The sequence below is a fragment of the Lytechinus variegatus genome, chromosome 1 (assembly GCF_018143015.1).
Source record: "Lytechinus variegatus isolate NC3 chromosome 1, Lvar_3.0, whole genome shotgun sequence".
NCBI lineage: Eukaryota > Metazoa > Echinodermata > Echinoidea > Temnopleuroida > Toxopneustidae > Lytechinus > Lytechinus variegatus.
The window spans coordinates 34,394,116-34,414,774 of NC_054740.1; the positions used below are offsets into that span (position 1 = coordinate 34,394,116).

Sequence of the window (20,659 nt, forward strand, 5' to 3'; positions counted from 1 at the left end):
AAAAAATTATTTTTAATAGTATATTGATATTCAATAATATATTTGTTAATCAAAAAATAAGTTGTATAAACGAGAAGAATTACTGAGGAAAATCATTAGATTGGCATCATACTCAGAGCACGAGAGCAAAAAAAAATCATCGTTTGATATGTAGCTGAGGTGGATCCTCAAAATCAAGACTAGGGGTGCAGGGCAAAGTGGAAGTACCCCACTTACGTTATCGTACCATATAAATAATCTTCCTTTTTTTAATACTCCTCCCAATGTCAATTTTAACTTGGGTATTATTTTTTTCGATCAGATTTGCAGTTTACTTCAAGATTTTATTTAAGGATTAATTGTATATTAAAGGTCCATGTAAAATATCAAGAGGTACAACAGGTAACAACAGTAATTGCAGACAGTTATTAATAATTTATTTGTATTGTTCATGTAAAGTATTTCAATAATGTTATATTTTGAATTTTATTATCATTCATTTCATATATCAAATCTGCAAAGAAGTATTGTTCTAATCAATAATTTTTTTTCTTATTTTATTCATTTACTGGTACAAAAGCAAATAAAATAGTCTCTTAAAGTTTTACAAAACTTGAAGTGTAAACGGATGCGAGTATGTAACAGTAGTATTTCCGGCACACAAAAAAATGGCCAAACATTTGAAGAGACCTATGGAAGCGAAAGTTCTAATAAAATGCGAGCGGGCGAGCCAAAATGTTGATCTACATGCATTCTAATACAAACTGGGACCATATTTCAAACCCCCTCCAATCTGTAGCCAGTGGAGTGTTCACAGCAACACAAAGGAGCATTTCATCAACATTTTTGTATGACGAGTTGTCAGATCTGACAACTTTCCTTGATTCTGATTGGCTGGGAGGTACTGTTACTATGGTAATTGTCGGATAAAACAGGACTTGTCGGATAAAATCCTTTCATGAAACACTCCCCTGATTTCTCCCTTTTCATCTTTTTTCCTTTCATCTGCTTCATTTTTTTTTAAATCCCACAAATGCGTATATGACTATTCCTATATTGATTACTAAATTATAACTGAGTGCATGTGTATGTCTTAAAACGGTACCGATGTGGAAATTCATTAAAATGTATTTACAGGAATTTGCGATTTTCCATTTTTATAATTATTTTTAGTATCGGTTACATCAAAATATCTGCGTGTTGTTTGTATATATAAATAATATGATAAAAACTATTCTTCTGCATAGAACTGCCTGAAATTTCCTGGTGAGTATTTCATAAAGCTGTTCGTAAGGAATGACTGGTGAACCTTTCTTCAGCGTTAAACCCACCAATGAACATTTAATGGAATATCATTTACAAAAAAGGGCCACAAGTCGTTAAGTCAATCTGAACTTACGAACAGCTTTATTAAACTGCCCCAGGATATAATCTTTGTCTGTATATAGCTTTCTTATATCATTTCGATACAAGATAAATTATCAAAAAGCCCTAACAAAACAAATCCCCCAGAAAGGGATCTAGATACGAAACAATTCAACGTTTAAATTGTATATATAATGGTTTCAAAGATATACAATGGTCACTTCACATATCTGTGATTAGACTTTTAGATTGTACTCCAGTTATAGTTCACATTGTTAAAGGTCAGGTCCACTTAAAAAAAATAACTTGAATATAAAATAAGAAAGTTATGACATATTAAAGATTCGCTTAATTTCACAGAACAGTTATATGCACATCCTAGTCTGTATGCAAATGGGGGGGGGGGGACTGATGACGTCATCCACTCACTATTTCTTTTGTATTTTATGATATGAAATAGGAAATACTTCAATTTCTTCCACATTGTCATGTTAAGAAAAATATTTATTTCTCCCTGAACAGGCGGATTGCCATTCTCTGAACATAATGTGGTTAAGCTAAGTTGGTCATTACTGCCAAATCTGGAGAAAAAATGAAATGTTTTATAATTAAACAATAAAAAAAACAAAAGATATAGTGAGTGGATGACATCATCGACTCTCTCATTATATTGTATATCACTGAGTTGTGCATATAACTGTTTTGTGAAAAATAAGCGAGAGTTTAAAATGTCATAATTTTCTTATTATACATCCGTTTTTCATGAAATTTCTGTGCTGTGCTTATTTGATTTTTCTCTATTTATTCAAATAAACATTTCCTGGGATGAACTTGACATCCCAGGAAGACCAGCAGCAATGCATTATTGCAGCTGAATATGGATTACCAGCCGTGTAATTAACTTTATTGCCTTACCTTTTATTCTTGTATCTTAACATTGACCTCATCATCTAATGTTATATGTATATGTACTTTGTCTTTGTTATTTTATGTACGGAAATAAAACAAACATTCACTGATGCTACCAAACTTAAGCCAGGCTTTAACGGGGCTTAAAAAAAATGCGATTTTATTTAATTTCTGTGTCGTAAAAATTGTTGAATAATGTTCATCATGAACGGTGCATTGAAAATCAGCCCCCCCCAAAAAAAAAAAAAAAAAAAAAAAAACAAGAATTATCTATAACAATTGACTTATTGCAAAGCTAAGAGTACCTTTAATATAAATATTTTTTTTTGTTGGGGGCAATTCCTAGTGTCTTCAGCGCATACCAACAAGAGTGGTATATATATATATATATATATATATATATATATATATATATATATATATATATATATATATATATATATATATATATATATATATATATATATATATATATATATATAAAAGCAGCTGTTTCGAAAGTTCCATGGCCTTTGATATGATACCAAGCTTAATAAAAGTAACAAACTAATTCTATAGAGTTATGTTGTTTTATAAGTAAATTCTGTTTGGATAAATACGTAGTAGTTTTGGTGATACTTTCAACCGACGGCTTGGGCCTTGGGGAGAAGATTTATGACCTATAGTAGAGCTATAGGGCTTCTTCAACTGGTTTTCACATTCCAGACCTCTCCCTGTGAAAAGTGAAAAGGCTCTGATACTGTTGGGCAAACATAAAACATCCAATGTCAACTCCATCCCTTTGGCATTTCCCTCACAGAAATACGATAGTTATCCCCCACCTTTCTTTTGTTCTTGGTGCCACGCCCATTCATATTGCGCAATTCTTTGATCATGTGACAGGTATCGCGACCTGTAAACAATTGTCGATCACATGACACCGTGAACGAACCTACCGAAGTCGTTGAATTTGACGATCATCAAGATGGACGCAAAAATTGTATTATTAGTGAAATTTAGCATTCTGTTCTTACTGTACATCAGCCCGACGAAGGCCCCAGGAATTCCCACCGGTAAGTATCTATGTTTTATGCATACTCTGCAGATGCAGAGTTTAAACTCTAATTGTAAACGTGCATGCATGCTCACTCAATCACGACCGCGACTGACCAGTGAACGGGACTTACAGGCCGCCGGCCGCCCGCCCCGTCCCAGGCCGGAGCGCGGGATCTGAGCGGAGCTGAGGTATGGCGAACTTCGCACTTCCCATGGTACTCAACAGTGTAGTAGGGGTACTTGCTTAGTTTGAACTTTGGTGTCAGAGAGATTGGTTAAATGTTCTGTTAGTATTTTTCTATTGTCATGAAACAGACCTGGTTTATCAACCACAAAAATGCATTGTTTCTGAAAACTGAAAAATCAAAGTCAATTTCTTAGCCTTGAAGACTTTGTGGTGATATTTTTATTTTTTCCCATAGACACATGATAGTTGTACATTCTTTTTATGATTCCAAACATCAAAATGTAGCATAAAATAATTTATAGATGCATAAATTAGAGATAAAATTTATCAGAATGTTGAAAAGGGTCTGAAAACAACAAATCAAATCAAGTTATGGATGGCCTGACGTAGAATCTGTTTCAAATCAATTATTTTACTATTTCAAAATGAATGGGTTTGTGGCGTTTTAACAACAGTTTTTATAATTTCTGTGCCTTACAATTAGTATTGATTGATCTATCCCACTTTTTTTGCAATGTAATCTCAAATTCTATGATTGGTTAGGTAAGATTATAATTTACAAATTTTGAGGTACTTTTTCATGTCATGCATGTAGTCTACCCACATGATGCCATACGTCATTAAGAAAGAAGTTAGACAGGTTCAAAGGTGTATTAATGGTTAGTCAGGTTGTTTCCCCGATCTTGGCAGAGAGGGCTCCGTGACTAGAAGCTCACTATCTCCAATTTAGTCAAGAAGTTAGACTTGTGAAGATGTTGAAAAACGGGCTCCTGGTGATATCTTTGCACTCCCACCTATGGGTGCAATAGCCTTTTGTGTAAAAATCACAGGAAAAGCCCTGCTTATCGAGCATGCTGTATCTTAGATTAACCCTCCAAATATTTTATTTATTGGATTGGAAGAATTGTATGAAATTTACTAAATGATATGGAGCCCTTTTTCCACCTTTGTAATAATAATAATAATAATAGCCAATTTTTATAAAGCGCTTTTCCCAGAATGGCCCAAAGCGCGTTACAGCATATTATTACCCTGGTCATTGGATTAATTTCAATCCCGCACGAAAAGTGCACAATTTCCACTCCCTGGGGAGTATACTTATTGTGAGAAATTACAAATAATTTTCCATCTGTTAGGGAGGAGAGCCTGTGCATTTAAGAAACAGAAATTTTCGCCAATAGAGGGCGTAGGCAATTTCATATAAAGGACTCTACCAGGGAAAGACGAGGCACTCAAACTTTTTTTAAAATGCAAATTCAATGTAAAGTATTATGCAAATTCTGCAAAACTTCCAGTCTTCCCTTTGTGGAGTCTTTAATTCACACTATTTGTTGACAAGCTTGGACTGCTAGTTTTTTGAGGCATGTAGGTTTTTGCTACCTTTTTTTAATTTGCTGCTGCTAAAATTTATTTCTGAAGTACTGAGCACTGTAATCAGCAGAGTCAATCTAGAAGGACTCTTTCAAACATATTTTCTCAATTAGAGCTTATATTTCATCAAATAATCAAAAGAATTGCACATGATGAATTTGGACAAAGTTATGAAACTACAGATGGGCTGAATTAAGGTTTTGAATTTAATAAGCACCACCATCGGGCCATCTACGTGAAACCATTGACCAGGCTGAGGTAAATTATATTTGTATCATTTGCTTTTTAAAAAAAATTAAAATTTATCATGGAGGAGAGTCATTTCTGAAATATTTTCTTTTTATACAGTGTTTATTAGACCTATATTTGGAAAACATTTCAATTTGGAGCATTCATGGAAAGACAAGGCATAATTCCTATGTTTTTTCATCTTCCAGTTTACTGAGGACTGTCGTACTGATGCCTACCCACCACCGGTCAACACCAAGGTTGGGACTTATGTTCTAAATCTGGACCAAGCACCAGAAGACAGATGGACTGGACTCGTCAAACCAATGGCAGACAAGGTACCATCTTTAAGATATACAGGACTCAATTTATTCCAAGGCTATGCAAGGTCATGGCCTCCGATACCACCACAAATTGTCTTGATGCCCTCCATATATTTGTAGACTTAAGACCAAAATAAGATGCTATTTTTGCATGTGGCCTTGGTGCCTTGCGGTAATCCAGTGCATGTTTCCCATTGAAGTACATTTCAAAGGAACATTTTACTATTGATGCCCTTGTTTAATGGCCTGTGATGCCCCCTAAAGTAAGCACCGCCTTCCCTTTCCTTTTCATAAGTGCCCTTAATGAAAAAATGGCCTAGCCCTTTTGAATTTTTAACTGGAGCTCTGGATAAAGCTTGTTTACCTTACACACAGACAGATTTTCACCCCCCCCCCCCCATCCTTTCGAAATGCATATTAATGTAGTGTAATATGACTCTATCATATATTACACATACTTTCTGTGTATGTTTACCCCCCCCCCCTCCATATTTTTAATCTTTTTAGTTGAGATAAATGTGTTGTTGAAAATACTTGGATGGGGGGGGGCATAAGGCTGTAAATGTAACCTACCCCCTGTATTCATTTAAAAAATAGCTCCAGAAATTCGGGTACAATGTAGCAACTTTGGGCTATAAAAAGAAGAAGCCATGGAAGAAAATTCTCTGATGTGAAAGATGAAGTGTATATCAAAACAAACTGTTACTCATGGCTTCAAAGTTTTGGTAATGAAACTTTTTCAGATAGGCTATTTGCAATATGATAAACAACCGTTTTACTTGCAGGGTATTGGGTATACATTGTTATGAATACATATTTTCACATTATTTTCCTTTTAGATGAAAATAATGATTCAAGACATCAAGGATTTGGTTGGAATCTTCGTCAATGAGACAAAGGCTATAAATCTGGTGGATGAACTTTTAGTAAGTCAACATATTTTTTTAGGCTTGCAAATTGTGTTTTACCACTGTTGATTATTCTAAAATAGCTGCTCTGCCAAAGCCAGGGTTATTATTCTGAATTATGCTGCTTTAATAAATAATTTATGTAGAATGCTAAGAGACTTCTTTTAAGTATAAGATAAGCAGATATGATTATCATTATTATCATCAATATTATTTATTTTTCTAAGTATTATTATTGCTATTATCATTACTATTGTTGTTATTGTTGTTTTAGTTGTTGTAATACCATCTCAACAATTCGCCTATCATTCAAATAACAAAATGTGCATATGGTGCAATTGTAAATATACTTGTCATCTATTCATATTTCACACAGACCTCATGTGTGTCTTGTAAATACATTCTCTTGGATTCTTGAATTGGAATAATGAAATATACTGATGAAGAACAATAAGTACAATGTCATGAAATTCAACTATGATAAATTATACAAATTGTATAAAATCTCGATTCATAAAATATTTCATGAAGTTATTTGAATGTGTGTACTGTGAAGTACTCTCTAGTGCAACCATGAAATGGTATCTGTGTTGGTAAAAGATATTAAAAGATTCTCTCCACAAGCACAAGATTCCAAATGTCTGCAACCCATTCATTCACTGTCAGAAAGTTCAAATCAGGTAATTTTGTAAAAAAAAAATTTATCAAGATTAAAAATATTTACAAAATTCATGAAAAACTTTTCAGTGTGTTGAGAACGAAAGCTGGATTTTGAGGATATTCCTCAGTGTAAACCGACTGTGTTTCTTAGGCAGTATTGATAACAAAACATTTACAGACTAATTTTTCACACTTTTTTTTGTATTAACTAATCACCATAGGCTCCTCTTACTGATACCTTTCCTGAACCATACCAAGGAGAGCTCAGGGGTATTGCTAATGCTACAGGCATCCCACTAGGTAACATATGTTGTCTATATTAATTTTATTGTGTAAATTAAACTGTATAATAGTGATAAGGTACCTTACAAAGAATTGATCCGGGGGGGGGGCACTTCCATTGACGAGTGGATACCATGCGCGACCCTTAACAAGTATTGGAAACAAAACGATACTCTTGACAAGTATTCCCTGAAATGAACCCCTAATCAAGTAGCGATATATCGGGTCCGTCGGTCATGTCGGTCGTCGGTTTTAGTTACACATCATTATTTTGGTTTAGTACGGCCCCACCTTCCACATGTCATGCAAATCGGACACTAAACACGTAGTGTTGAGGCAAAAAGGACATCCTTTATAAAACATTTAATTTTGTTTTATCATCCCCGCAAATTTTACCTTAAACATGTATTTTTCCTAACGGAACAGACACCCTTTTTTCATTATTTTTGTGTTTTTGACACCCCTATCATGTTACGTACGTAATGTGCCCTATCTTGAAAAAGACATCCTTTTTATGTGTTCTTTTGGTCGCGCATGGTATCCACTCGTCAATGTAAGTGCCCCCCCCCCCCCCCCGGAATTAATGTGTTATGCAGTGTTTTATTGGGAGGAAAACCTGCGGGTCATAGTGATTCAGTTCGCTTTTTGCCTCCCAGGCTCAGGTGACGCCAAACAAATAATGATACCAGTTATAATTAAACCACATTTGATTGTTTTATTTTTTATTAATCTAAACAGTGATAGACATTACGAATGAAGCTCACAAAGGAGGTTTAATCCTTTGGTAGAGTCAGACATCATCAAACCTCAATAAACAAATACAAATGTATTATCAAAACAAATGATAGGACCACAGATGTATGCCTGTATATTAGTAAGTGAGGAGAGAAAAATCTAGTCATGAAGATGACAGTAAATTTTTCAACTTTGTAAATGAGGCAGTATCTGTGTATAATGTACATACATGTACATTTTGATATCCAAAATATTTTATATGCTGTAACTGATGCACCAATTCAAAGCATTCATCCCCATACCGGTAATAAGAAAATTGCTTTGTGTTTTCTTAAAATAACAGGTGAAGTTGTTCTCTATAATATATTCTATGAAGTCTTCACTGTGTGCACTTCATTGGTAGCCCAGGATAAAACAGGTATGTATGTAATACTCTATGCATAGTCTATTCATGTATATGTTTTCTATCTATTTTGTTTTCTTATTCATTTCTCTGTTCATGAAAGAGCTTATAGTTTCCTATTTGTTTTCTGTTGTTGTTGTTGTTTTTTGGTCGTATCTCTTTCATTTTTCTTTGTCGCCCTTTTCTCTCTCCAATTGTATCATCACTAGTTTCCATACCCACTTACACTCTACAGCTTTTATGCAATGACACTGCTGTGTTTTCACATGCTATCCATTTTATTTGCAATTTGATATTCAGGATTTGATTATATTGCATATTTTATTATTTGTATGATAATTATATTATTATATTGTAATCCCATGTTAGTACAGTAATTGTTAGTGTTAATTTTAACTCATTTCCCACTTTATTTGACTCCTGGAATGTAGAGTACAATAGGCTGTGATTTTGACTCAAGTAAATGGCACCTCAAAAACAAAGGGTAATTCTTATCCGGGCAGCATGTGCATAGGAGCTAGTTTATGTTCGCCAAAAGGGCAACTTTGTGGTAACATATTAACAGTGAGATACGATGATGCATTTCATTCCTTTTATCAGGATGTAAATAAAATCAGGTTTAAATACTTTTTCTTGTTCAATCTACCAAAATGATAAAAAAATCGAACAGAGACAATGTAACCGTGAACAATGATTTTCCTCTTCAAGTATTCATGCCTTGTTAGTCATTTAATTTATAGTGGCATGTACTTAGGAATTATATTTTTGTATCCCCACCATCGCAATCAGATTATGAATGACTCTTTTATGCCATCCAGCATTTTATGTCATTTCATTTTTATATCAGTATGAAGATCACAGGTTATCAGGTTCTTTGATGAGTACATGTACTTAATCAAACATGCATACATGTGATTTCAACATATTAATGATTTTAACCTACCTTTGTTCTGTTTATCTTTTCTGTGTCAAAAGGAGATTTATTCCATGCCAGGAATTTGGACTTTGGACTCTTCCTTGGGTATGTTATTGCTGTGCAATCTGACTTGATTAAGTTGATTTTGATAATATTTGTATCGCTTTGATTTGGAATGTAGTCAATTGTTGCAAGTTCATGATTGACCAAAGTGTACAGGTGCATTACAGTTACATGTATATAACAATATATTTCCTGATATGAAATGCAGCTGTCACTTTCTCAAGAACTCTATATTTTATATCAAAATATGTTAAAAATTTAAATTATACACAACATGCAAAAGTGTACTATTGAAAAGTGATTGAATAATTGTACTCTTCAAATAATAGCTCTCTTTATTTATCTTGAATATAGGTAGATAAAATTGCTTATTTCATATACCGTTACAAATAACCAAGCATTTTTTAGGTTAAATGTATTTATTAAGTTTTACATTTTCACTTTTCATTTATATACATAATGTATATACCCCATACTATGTTCCAACTTACCCCGATATGGGGGTAATAAACAATATTGCATTGTTTATATATATATATATATTTATAAAAATACATGTAGTTGAACATGTTTCTTTATTAAACTTCACTCAGATGGCACAAGCATTTTGATTTTAATCGCAACTGTCAAATCATCTATAATTATACTTGAATCTTGTTAGCACAAGGTTTTGCAAATTAAAAACTAAACTATGATTGGTGAGTAGCCTTTTGAAAAAAATATTACCAAAATATGGAAGCAAGAGTGATCTTGATTTACCGTCAGTAGATTTGTGATTAATGATACAATGATTAAGCAGTACTTATTGTGTAAAGGAAGCTGCAGTGATACCAGTAGCAAATTCATGTATATAAGAACTTATTTACATATATACATCTATATCTATTTTTCTTTTCTTTGAAGCTGGGATGTAAAGAACCAAACGTGGGCCTTGACAGAGCGTCTGCGACCATTGATCATCAATGTAGAATATCAGCAGGGAGGAAAGACGGTTGCCAAGGGAGTTCACTTTGCAGGTTATATAGGAGTCATCACCGGCATGAAACCTGTAAGAAAATAATTATTTCAAATCCATAAGTAATGTTAAAAATATACTTGATTCTTTTGTCTGTGAGGAAAAATACAGTCAGTATTTCTCTGTTGAATTGAGCAAGAGTATATTCAAAACAATTAGTGAACTAGGATACTCTCTATTAATGAGAAACTGTAATGTTCACTGAATATAGGAAAGTTTATTATGCAGCTTGTAGTGCCTGGGGTTTTGGTGCACATGTGCGATGGACAAAAATCGTTTGGATCCAAAATTGCACGATGAATGGATCTAAAATTGCACGGATGATGACGCCATTGTAAAATGGGCTGAATTATCGATATCAAACAACCAATCAAGGATCTCTGTATCTAGGTGTCATAAATGATAATAACAATGATAATAATACTTATACTACTAATAATAAATGATGATGATGATGATAATAATATACCGTATATTTATAAGGCAAATAATCATGGTTATTGACATGGTGAGAAAGGTATCAGGTCTGTAATAAATAAATTAAAACTGAGATTGCTTGTCATACTTTCTCCTGTTAACATTGGAATTAAACTGGGTTCCAAAAGAAACTTATCTAACTTCACGGCCCGAATTCACAAAGGTGGTTTTGAAAACCCACGGTTGAGTCCATGGTTTATGCAGATTTCCTGTATAAATTAGCGTGTATAAAAAATGTCCAATGCTGATGCACGATTTTGCCCCAGTGCGCCAAATTGATGCCTGTTACCATGGTAATCTGCGCTATTATTGAGTTCACTGTTTTTATTCATGAGTCCACTCTTCAAACAGTGGACTCATGAATAAAAACAGTGAACTCATGAATAAAATTGCGTAGATAACCAAGTCAACAACAGCCGTCAATTTGGCGCACTGTGACAAAAGCAGGCATCAGCATTGGACATGTTTCATACACGCGCCCAATACGCAATAAATTAAGCGTAATTTATACATGAAATCTGCATAAACCATGGACTCAACCGTGGGTTTTCAAAACCACCTTTGTGAATTCGGGCCCACAAGTGCACTACACAAATTCCACTCATTCAAAATGAAAAAAAAATTGACACAGGCTAGCTTCAATAATCTTTACTAAGCACATGTCAATAATCAAAGATTGGTTTGATGACAAAGAGGCTGTAGCCCCATAAATCAATTAGTTCCGGAATCTAAAATCACAAAATGGCAGAAGAAAGATCAATGAAAATGAGATGGGATTAAATAAACTTACCATTTTATAAAAGTTCACAGTATGACCATTGACATGTTTAATTGATTGCCTCAATAACTAAGAAGTTACAGGAAGTTAAAATTAACATTTTGAATACACCTTGAGGTAAAAAAAGCATAATGCATGAATGGACTCAATCATGTCAATAGCAGTCAAGCAAAGAATGACCATCTGGTTGAGTCTGAAACTAAGACTTTGTGACTTTGGATTCCGGAACCAGTTGATTTGAGGGGCTACAGCCTCCTTATTATTAAACCAATCTCTGTGTGCTTAGTAAAGGTTATTGAAGCTAGCCTTTATCAAAATTTTGTTCACTTTGACTGAGTGGAATTTGTGTAGTGTGCTTATGAAGTTTGATAAGTTTCTTTTGGAACTCAGTTAATGTTTGATGATGAAAGTTTTAAGATAGACCTCAACATTGTTAACAGTATCCCATTTAGAAAATAAAAGATTGTCCAGTGTTTTTCTTTTTTCCTGCTGTTTTTGCTGTTGTATTATTCTTATAAACCTCATTTGATACTTTAATGATAGGAAATATATGAACACCAGTACTTTAAGCAAACATTAACGTTTAATGGCAATATTGCAATGCTTAAGCAAGCACCTATTGTGTTAACATTGCATGTACTTATTAACAATAATCCATTTTAAATGTGCATATTTTCCCATCCTTTGTTAGGGTGTTCTGTCACTGTCCATGAATGAGAGATTCCAGCTTGAGGGAGGTTTCATTGGTATCATTGAGTGGATCATTGGTCAGCGTGATGGTCAGTGGATGGGGTTCGTGCTCAGGGATGCAGTCGTCAAGGCAACAGAGTAAGTTACAAGTTGATCTGTTCATGCAGCAGGAAAATATATTCATTAGATTAGGAATATGAGAATTCCAATAACTATGTTATTTAGTTCGATTTAGAATATTTTGGTATAAATAATATTGACTATGGTTCATACTCTTTAAGGATAACTGTTGAATTTGTTTAGGCCTCTTTTTCTTTAAATCCCTGAATAACAAACTCTTTCATTGATTACACAAGGTGAAATGTTTTAAGTCATTGTTTTCAGTTTCATAACCTCTAAAAGTCCATCATTGTGAAAGTGTTCACTTCTGTGCCTGGTCATTGCTCGATGTGAAAGTGAAACTAAAATCATGAATATGCTGATTCATTTTATATTCTGCTGAATTTATACAACAGTTGTCACTGCATTATTACTTTTTTTAGGCTTTAGTAGATCTGTCATCATCAACAAAATAAATTTATATTAATCGATGGACTTGCTTCTCAAATATCCAGTTCCGACCCTATAATAAAATGAACTATTGATTTATGTGTTACCGTTCATTTTAATTAAACAGCTTTAATTCAACTCTGCAATACCTGACATCAGTTGATCTGCTTGCTCCTGGCTACATAATTCTTGGTGGAAACTCGTCTGGAGAGGGCGCTATCATTACAAGATCTGTTGGCACAAAGGCAGATAATGTCAAAATGTAAGATACTGAAGAGAATATTTCCCCCATCTGGATCTGAAATTGATATTTTAGTTCTATCATTATAATTTCTCAGTACTTAGGGCTTTTTGTAACTGTAGATGGCAGAATGAGAAAACTGTGGGTTTTTTTAACTGGTTCTTTCATGATGGTATCCTGCTTTAAAGGAAAATGAAACCTTTGGAACAAGGTAGCTTGTGTGAAAATAGAAAATCAAAGAAACAGATGAACAAAAGTTTGAGAAAAATTGAATGAATGAAAAAAGTTATGAGCATTCGAAGTTTAGATCATTATTGTAATGTAGATCCTCCCATTGGCAATGCGACAAAGATGTGTGATATCACATGTGAACAACTTTCACATTGCTTTTGTATATATTTCACTTAAAATGCCTCTTTTATATCATCTATCAGTAGATCATTAATTCTCTCTATAGGAGGGCTTGAAATACAGATTTTCTAAGAATATATGGACAAAGGGTCTGTATCACCATAAGAAAGAGCAAAAAGAGACTTTCTTGTCTTTATGCTAGAATATTTTCAAAGTTATCAAGATTTTGACTACACAGTCAAGTTTCATAAAACATGTTATCAATGGCAAGTTCAAGCTATTGTCATTTAGCTACTCAAATCCTGTGATTTCATTGGTCAAGAGCAAATATGCCATAAATTTCTATCCTATGTATTTTATATTAAAAAAAGTTCCATGAAACATGGCTCAGGGGAGCATTCCACGAAAGGACTTGTCGGACATTTTATCCGACAAGTCCTGTTTTATCCGACAGTTACCATTAGTATCAGCGCTTCTCAGCCAATCAGAATCAAGGAAAGTTGTCAGATCTGACAACTTGTCGGACAAAAACGTTGATGAAACACTCCCCAGATCATTGTACTTCTATGAAGTTATATCTCTCTTGTTTACTGATAGGTTGGACCCTGCTCATGGCACATGGTATCTTGTGGAAACAAACTATGACAACTGGAAGAACCCGCCTTTCTTTGATGACAGACGAGCACCAGCCACAAAATGCATGAACACAATGAGTCAAGCAGTAAGATTATTATATTTCTTACCATAAGTTTAGTTTTCAGTTCAGTTTATTGTTTGTCTTTACAATATATGAGAATATAAAGCACCTTATGGCATGTTAATATTATTGCAATATGCAGGGTATTATAAAAAGTAAAGGTTTTTATTAAAAAAAAATTATCATACATGTACAACTTGATGAGAGCATTTGTTAGTAAGGGCCAGGTATTCAACAATGTTCTTTTATATTCCGCATACTAAGGATCTTGCTATAGGATTGGTCAAAAGTCAGTTATGTGATAGAGGGTAGTTTCCCCATCAATTCTCACTCATAGGAATGGAAGTTTTGCATTTTGCTGATCACTTCAGTTTTTGGTCCATTTTCCATCACATGCAGTGACAATCATGTAAGATCTAAATCTGCACATGTGTATTGTAACATTGTGCTAGCAGTCAAACTTCGCACAATGGTGATTAATTGCTTAAAGTGGAAGTTCACCCTGACAAAGAGCTTATTGTAAAAATAGCAGAAAAAATAATAAAAAATATTGCTGAAGGTTTGAGAAAAATTCATCAAATGATTGAAAAGTTATTAGAATTTCAATTATTTGATTTGTGACGTCATATACGAGCAGCATTCCTACATAGCGAATGGTAAAAAATCAATGAAATGTCATTTTCTCAGAAAATTTAAAATGGTTTTCACTGTACCTTTTGTATATCAATAGACAAATCATTTCACACCCGATCATGAATAGAAAACAAAATTAAGTCATCAGGAACCATGCAAAATTTGAAATTCATGCATTTTATATAACATAAGACATGGGGCAACTGCTCGTTTACGACGTCACAAATCCAAAACTTTGAACTCTAATAACTTTCTTACTCTTTAACGGATTTTCCTCAAACCTTCACCAATAGTTTTCACTATTTTTTCTGCTATTTTTACAACAAAGTTTTCTTCAGGGTGAACTTCCCCTTTAATAACAACTTGATAAATATGAGGCCATCAGGACCAGACAGAGATATCTAAAAGTGTTGTTTGGATTCATTCTTAGATAGAATGGTCAATGCCAGGCAATGTGAAGATGCATGCATTAAATTGGCTCCATTAGCATTAGTTTATTCAGCAATTGAAATCTTGATATACAGTCATTGCAAATGTGAAGAGAATATGGATTGACTATTCTTTTATACACTGTCTTGATTTTTATGAGCATTTACCAAGGAAGACTTAGAGATCCATTATTAATTTTCATTCATTGGTCTGTTCAATTCTTTTATTGTTGTATAACTCTTGAGAAGGCAAGTGGGTCACTTTTAGGTTTAAATTATGAGAAATGACTTGTAAGCTTATACAGGATGAAACATGGGGATGTGCTCGTCGAATGTTTGAAATATAAATTTTGAAAAGAGTTAAAGTGTAATTTTATCAGAGAAATCACTATATCCTGTATTTTATTTTAATTGGCAATTACACTAACCTAAAAGAAGTGAAGACTAATGTATCACATGACAAAGGCTGGTTATTTAATTCCTTTATTATTCCATCAGGTTAGACATTTTTTAAACCAAGAATTGCATATTCTATAATGACAGAAAATGTACTTGTTTTATATTGTTATGGGGGCGGATGACGTGTGGTGAGTTTCAACTATGCTCTGATAATTTTGTCATTTTGATTTCACAGAATGTGGGACTGAAAGGAATTTTCAATGTACTTTCCACCAAACCTGTCAGAAATCTTGTAAGTACCATAATTAAGTTGCATATCATTCCACTTTATTCTAGTAATTCCCAGGGTGTTTCATGAAGGTTTCTTTTTTTACAATAATGGTATATAGTAAGTGATTTTCTGAATGATTTTACGTGCACCAACTATGGTTGATATGTCAAAATATTAGCTGATATATGTACTATTCATCTAATTTGTCTGAAGGAGAGCAGCAATAGACATTTCTACTTTGATCAATGAACAGGCTTAGTCCTACAAAATCGTTGGAGTAAACTAAACTAAACTTAATATGGATCAGATTAAGATTACTTTAATGTCCATAAAACATAAAATGTATTCTAGTAAGAATCTAGACTTTACCATAATTTTAATTGAGGCATTTATTTACATTTGTGGTCTATTGTAACTTCATGACAAAGTGGGCTTCAGCATTGGCCTTTCATATTCCAGTCTTTCTTAAAGTCATGCACAACTCTACGAGTAGCTTTGTGTCAATCAACAGTAATTTGATAATTAATTTCAATTTTGGCTCTTATATGCATAATCAATTATTTACATTAGCATTACATTAGTTCATGATGTCACATTTTCATCTTCACTTTCATAATATGGGTGCTTGCTCTATATTAACAATAGAATTTGGGGCAAACTGTGCATTACTGGTTATTTAACTCTAAACTCGATGATCATGGAAAATTTAAGAGGGTAATTTCACTTTAGAATTGTGGAATACTTTACATAGAATATTCTTGTATTTCAACATTTCATGACCCAAATACAAATTGCATTTTTTTGCTTTTAACTACACTACAGGCCACACTACTGTGAATTGCTGTGCATAAACTTCATGCCATTAGGTCAAAGTCTGTTTATCAGTCAGTATGGGCATTGTTCTATGCTGTTATTCACATCAGAGACAGGTCTACACATTTTCATCATTTTTACATCATTTTTTTCATCAGGATACATTATCTTTGTTCATTCTCCCCTTCACCTTTCTACCTAATTGTATCATACATACTTCCTCATAAAACAAATTATCATTTTTTTATCCACAGTTAACAACCTACACAGCATTGATGCATGTAAGAAACGGAACGTTGGACACCTATCTACAATACTGCCCTCAACCATGCTTCCCCTGGTAAATTATCATGATGGATGATAATTAACATCATTTGAAATGCACTCTTTATCAAGAAGCATTGCACACACCAAAAAAAAAAAAAAGAAATTTACTTATTTTCAATTTATTTGATGTTTGAAACCATTTCACTCATGAGGAGTGAATTTCTTGCGTGTATTATTTCACGCAAAACCATAGTCAGTCAGGTATAACAATTGGAGTGTCATAAATGATTATGCTAGACTAAAATCACATTTAAATCCTTGTTGTGTGCAATATGACTTATCTTCACATTAGTAAGATTATTATGCTCCAGGGATGCATACAATCCTGTTAACAAGATTGCAAATTATGTAAAGCACATGATGTGCACATTAATGCATATGCATTATTTTAACCCGTTTGTGTATGAGCAGGAAATTCCATCTGAATAGAATATTTTCTTAGGCTCAAAATGGCTGGAAAAGTAATTCCCGGGAGTGATTCCTCATGCGTAATCATGTACCTTTGATGCAATCTTTATTCCTGAGCATAGTCTCTCCATTTTGTTTGTGATTTTTTTTAAAATAAATTAATATTACATCTTGAAGGTGTAGTTTGGGCATTGTCTCAACTAGGGAGCACGAATAGGATTAAGTACACATTGCCTGTATGTCAAACAGTCTGCAATATATGGGTATTGTTGCATCAGTACTTATTAGGCTTACTTACATATCTTCATATATATTCTTAATAGAATATGAACAGAAATTATTTGGAAATGGGTTTGTGATGATTTTATGTTATCTTTTAGTATGTACAATGATCTCGTCTTTCAAATTTGGCAAATCTCTTCCAATTGAGTGTTGGTTTTGTAATGATTGTGTTGTTTTTCAATGTGCCATAGTCTTCATATGTCATAGCATAGTGTTAACACTAACTAGGTCAGGAGGGTGGTCCCTACCCTCTGCCAAGGGTGCACAAATTCTAAAATAGCCCGGCCTAGTTAGCGTTAACTTTGCAATTAATTTTAATTGAATTAGATTGTGTTGTTTCTATTATAGTCTTTGTAGTGTTATCATGCAATTTTTGTATACTTCATATTTGAATTGTATTATGTCTTTGAATTTTAGGACTTTGTAGCTGTTTATGGAAGGAGTGGATAATTTGAATAAAATTATGTATAACAGCAAGTTCTGTTTGGAAAGGTCTCATTTGCAAATAATATATAGCTTTATGCTAATGTTCTATTTGTGAATGATGTAATAGTTTAATTATTATTCCCTGTTTCAATATTTTTCAATATTTTTCTCTTCTTCTATTACAAGCATACAAGGAAATGAATTCAATCCCTCAGATGACATGTAGCGATTATTTGATGGTTTCTTACATAACTTTTTGGCAATTATCGAGTTTCAAATTATTGGTACATATAGTTTTATGCTGTCTCACCCATCGATATCTATAAGCTTTATGGAGTTCGTTGTGCGCGGCCACTTGCATGATGTTGGGGCAAAGAAAAAGTACCTGAAGTACACAATGAACAGTACATGCGGCCATACTGGATTGTAACTTTAAAAAGTCCAGCTCCAACCTTATGTTAACTGGATTGTAACTTAAAAAGTCCAGCTCCAAAGGAGCTGTTTTTGTGGATTAAGGCAACCAGTAAAGCATTTTAATGCATAATTTTGATGTCTATATTTGATCTCTCATGCCTTGTAATGGATAGTTCATTTTATGGCATAGGTCCTGGTTTGAATCAATACTCATGTTCTTTCACTCCACAGCCTAAACATAAAAAAAACAAGAAGGAAATCTTTCAAACTAAATATCTCATGTTCATGGTCTATCTTATTCACCCTATATTCCACTATGTTATTACATATAAGTAAGTTACTAAGGATCTGTATCTCAAAAATTTTCATTCTATGTTATAAAAAATAATTTTAAAGTGTTAATATGATAGTAGGATACATTTAAGAATTTTGAACTATTTTTATCATGATATGTTGATGTTGTTTGGTTTTAAAATGTACATTAGTTGACTTATTGATGTTATTTATGATTATGAAGAAAATATATATATTGATAGTACCTATGCATATGGTCATAATAAATTGCCATATGAAAATGGTAGTTAACATGACAATTTACATGTTCAATTGTTAGATATGTTTTTATGATGATCCATAGTGCAAATATGGTCAGCGGGAAGCGGAGAAATACTCTACAAGATGAAGAACTATATTTGATGAGTCGGAGACGAATCAAAATTTTGTTGTTCAGCGAGAAAATTGGTCATCCAATATAATTATTATTATTTAGATACCCCCACAAAGCTAAACATAAATTGATAAAGCAAAAAAAAATTGTTAAATCACCATTTAATGTCAATCCTGTAAATCATGAGCATGGCATTTTTTAAAAAAGAAATCTCTCTAAAGATGAGCTAGCGTAAAGTGCAGGCGCATTTGAATTCAGTGAATTGATGCTCTTTTGCCACACCTCATGGCAACTAATACGCAATGCAATAGCTTCATGCTCACAATCATTTATTAACCAATGATTATCTTGTGGGCGGAGCAAAATATTCATTTCATCCAATATGGAAAATATTGGATTGTTTTCATAGGCATACACGTTAAAAATCAGTTTCAACATTTTGTCTCTTTAAAACCTCGCAAGACGTCAAAAAATATCTGCGCCTCTAAAACCCTATATCTAAATAATGATGATTGATATCCCTGATAATCAATGAATTTAGTAGGCTTTGGTAATCATATCATGATTGTCAATATTTTGAATAATTCAACTGAATTGAAACAATGCTGCATTGGTGTCCATTTTTATGTATATCTTTGTCATATTGAAGTGCAAGCAAATTAAAGCAGTTTGATAACTTTTAAATTGAACATTTACCGATTTTGGACATTTATATTATTGGATGAGTTGCATATATTCTTGTCAAGAAGTGATTGTTGATACATCCATATGCTACAGATATTAGGCCTATGCATCTTTCAGAGAATTCTACCTATTTACATTCCAGAGTGTATGATTAAATGAAATGATATTGATTTCATCAAATTAACATTTAAAAAAAGAAATCAGGTGAGATGGGGTAAAAGATTTAACTTGAAGGAAGAAGTCGGGTGAGAAGATAGAGATGGAAGTATAACAGATAGGGAAGTAATGGCAGCATCACTATGTGTAAGATTTTGTGGCAATAAGTAACGCATGTTATTTTAGGAGAGAGGAGTGGACCACTGGCGGATTAAGGGGGATGCAATCTGTATTTTCTCTTTCTTTTTTTTTTTTTGCTTGTTAAACTTTCCTTGGACAAAATCTGCTCAATTGTTGGTTGAAAACCTTTTTTTTTGGCTTGTCAATTTTTTTGCGGAAAAATGTGCCCCCCCCCCTTTAAAAAAATCCTGGATCCGCCCCTGCAGTGGACATTGTTTATTTATTTAATTGTTTCTTTATTTATTCATTGTCACTTGCAATAAATGACAAGAATGACAAGCAGTTGGATTATTTAGAGTATAATAATGATGTACACATTATAGACAAATAGGAATAGGAAGGAGAATAAGAGTTATAACAAGAAGAAATATGAGAATGAGAAAAAAGAGAAGAAGAAGTGGAAAAGGAG

At 33.3% G+C, this 20,659-nt stretch overlaps 1 protein-coding gene across 1 annotated transcript; it reads left to right on the forward strand.

Annotated features, from left to right (window-relative positions):
* Nucleotides 1-3,142: 3,142 nt before the first annotated feature.
* On the forward strand, nucleotides 3,143-19,919 carry LOC121412249 (acid ceramidase-like). Its single transcript, XM_041605154.1, is given in 13 exon segments — nucleotides 3,143-3,289; nucleotides 3,291-3,305; nucleotides 5,284-5,412; nucleotides 6,237-6,323; nucleotides 7,187-7,265; nucleotides 8,326-8,400; nucleotides 9,361-9,406; nucleotides 10,268-10,412; nucleotides 12,326-12,462; nucleotides 13,001-13,135; nucleotides 14,063-14,186; nucleotides 15,858-15,914; nucleotides 16,961-19,919. Coding segments are annotated over 13 exon segments (1,191 nt in total). The 5' UTR covers nucleotides 3,143-3,217; the 3' UTR covers nucleotides 17,051-19,919.
* Nucleotides 19,920-20,659: the final 740 nt, after the last annotated feature.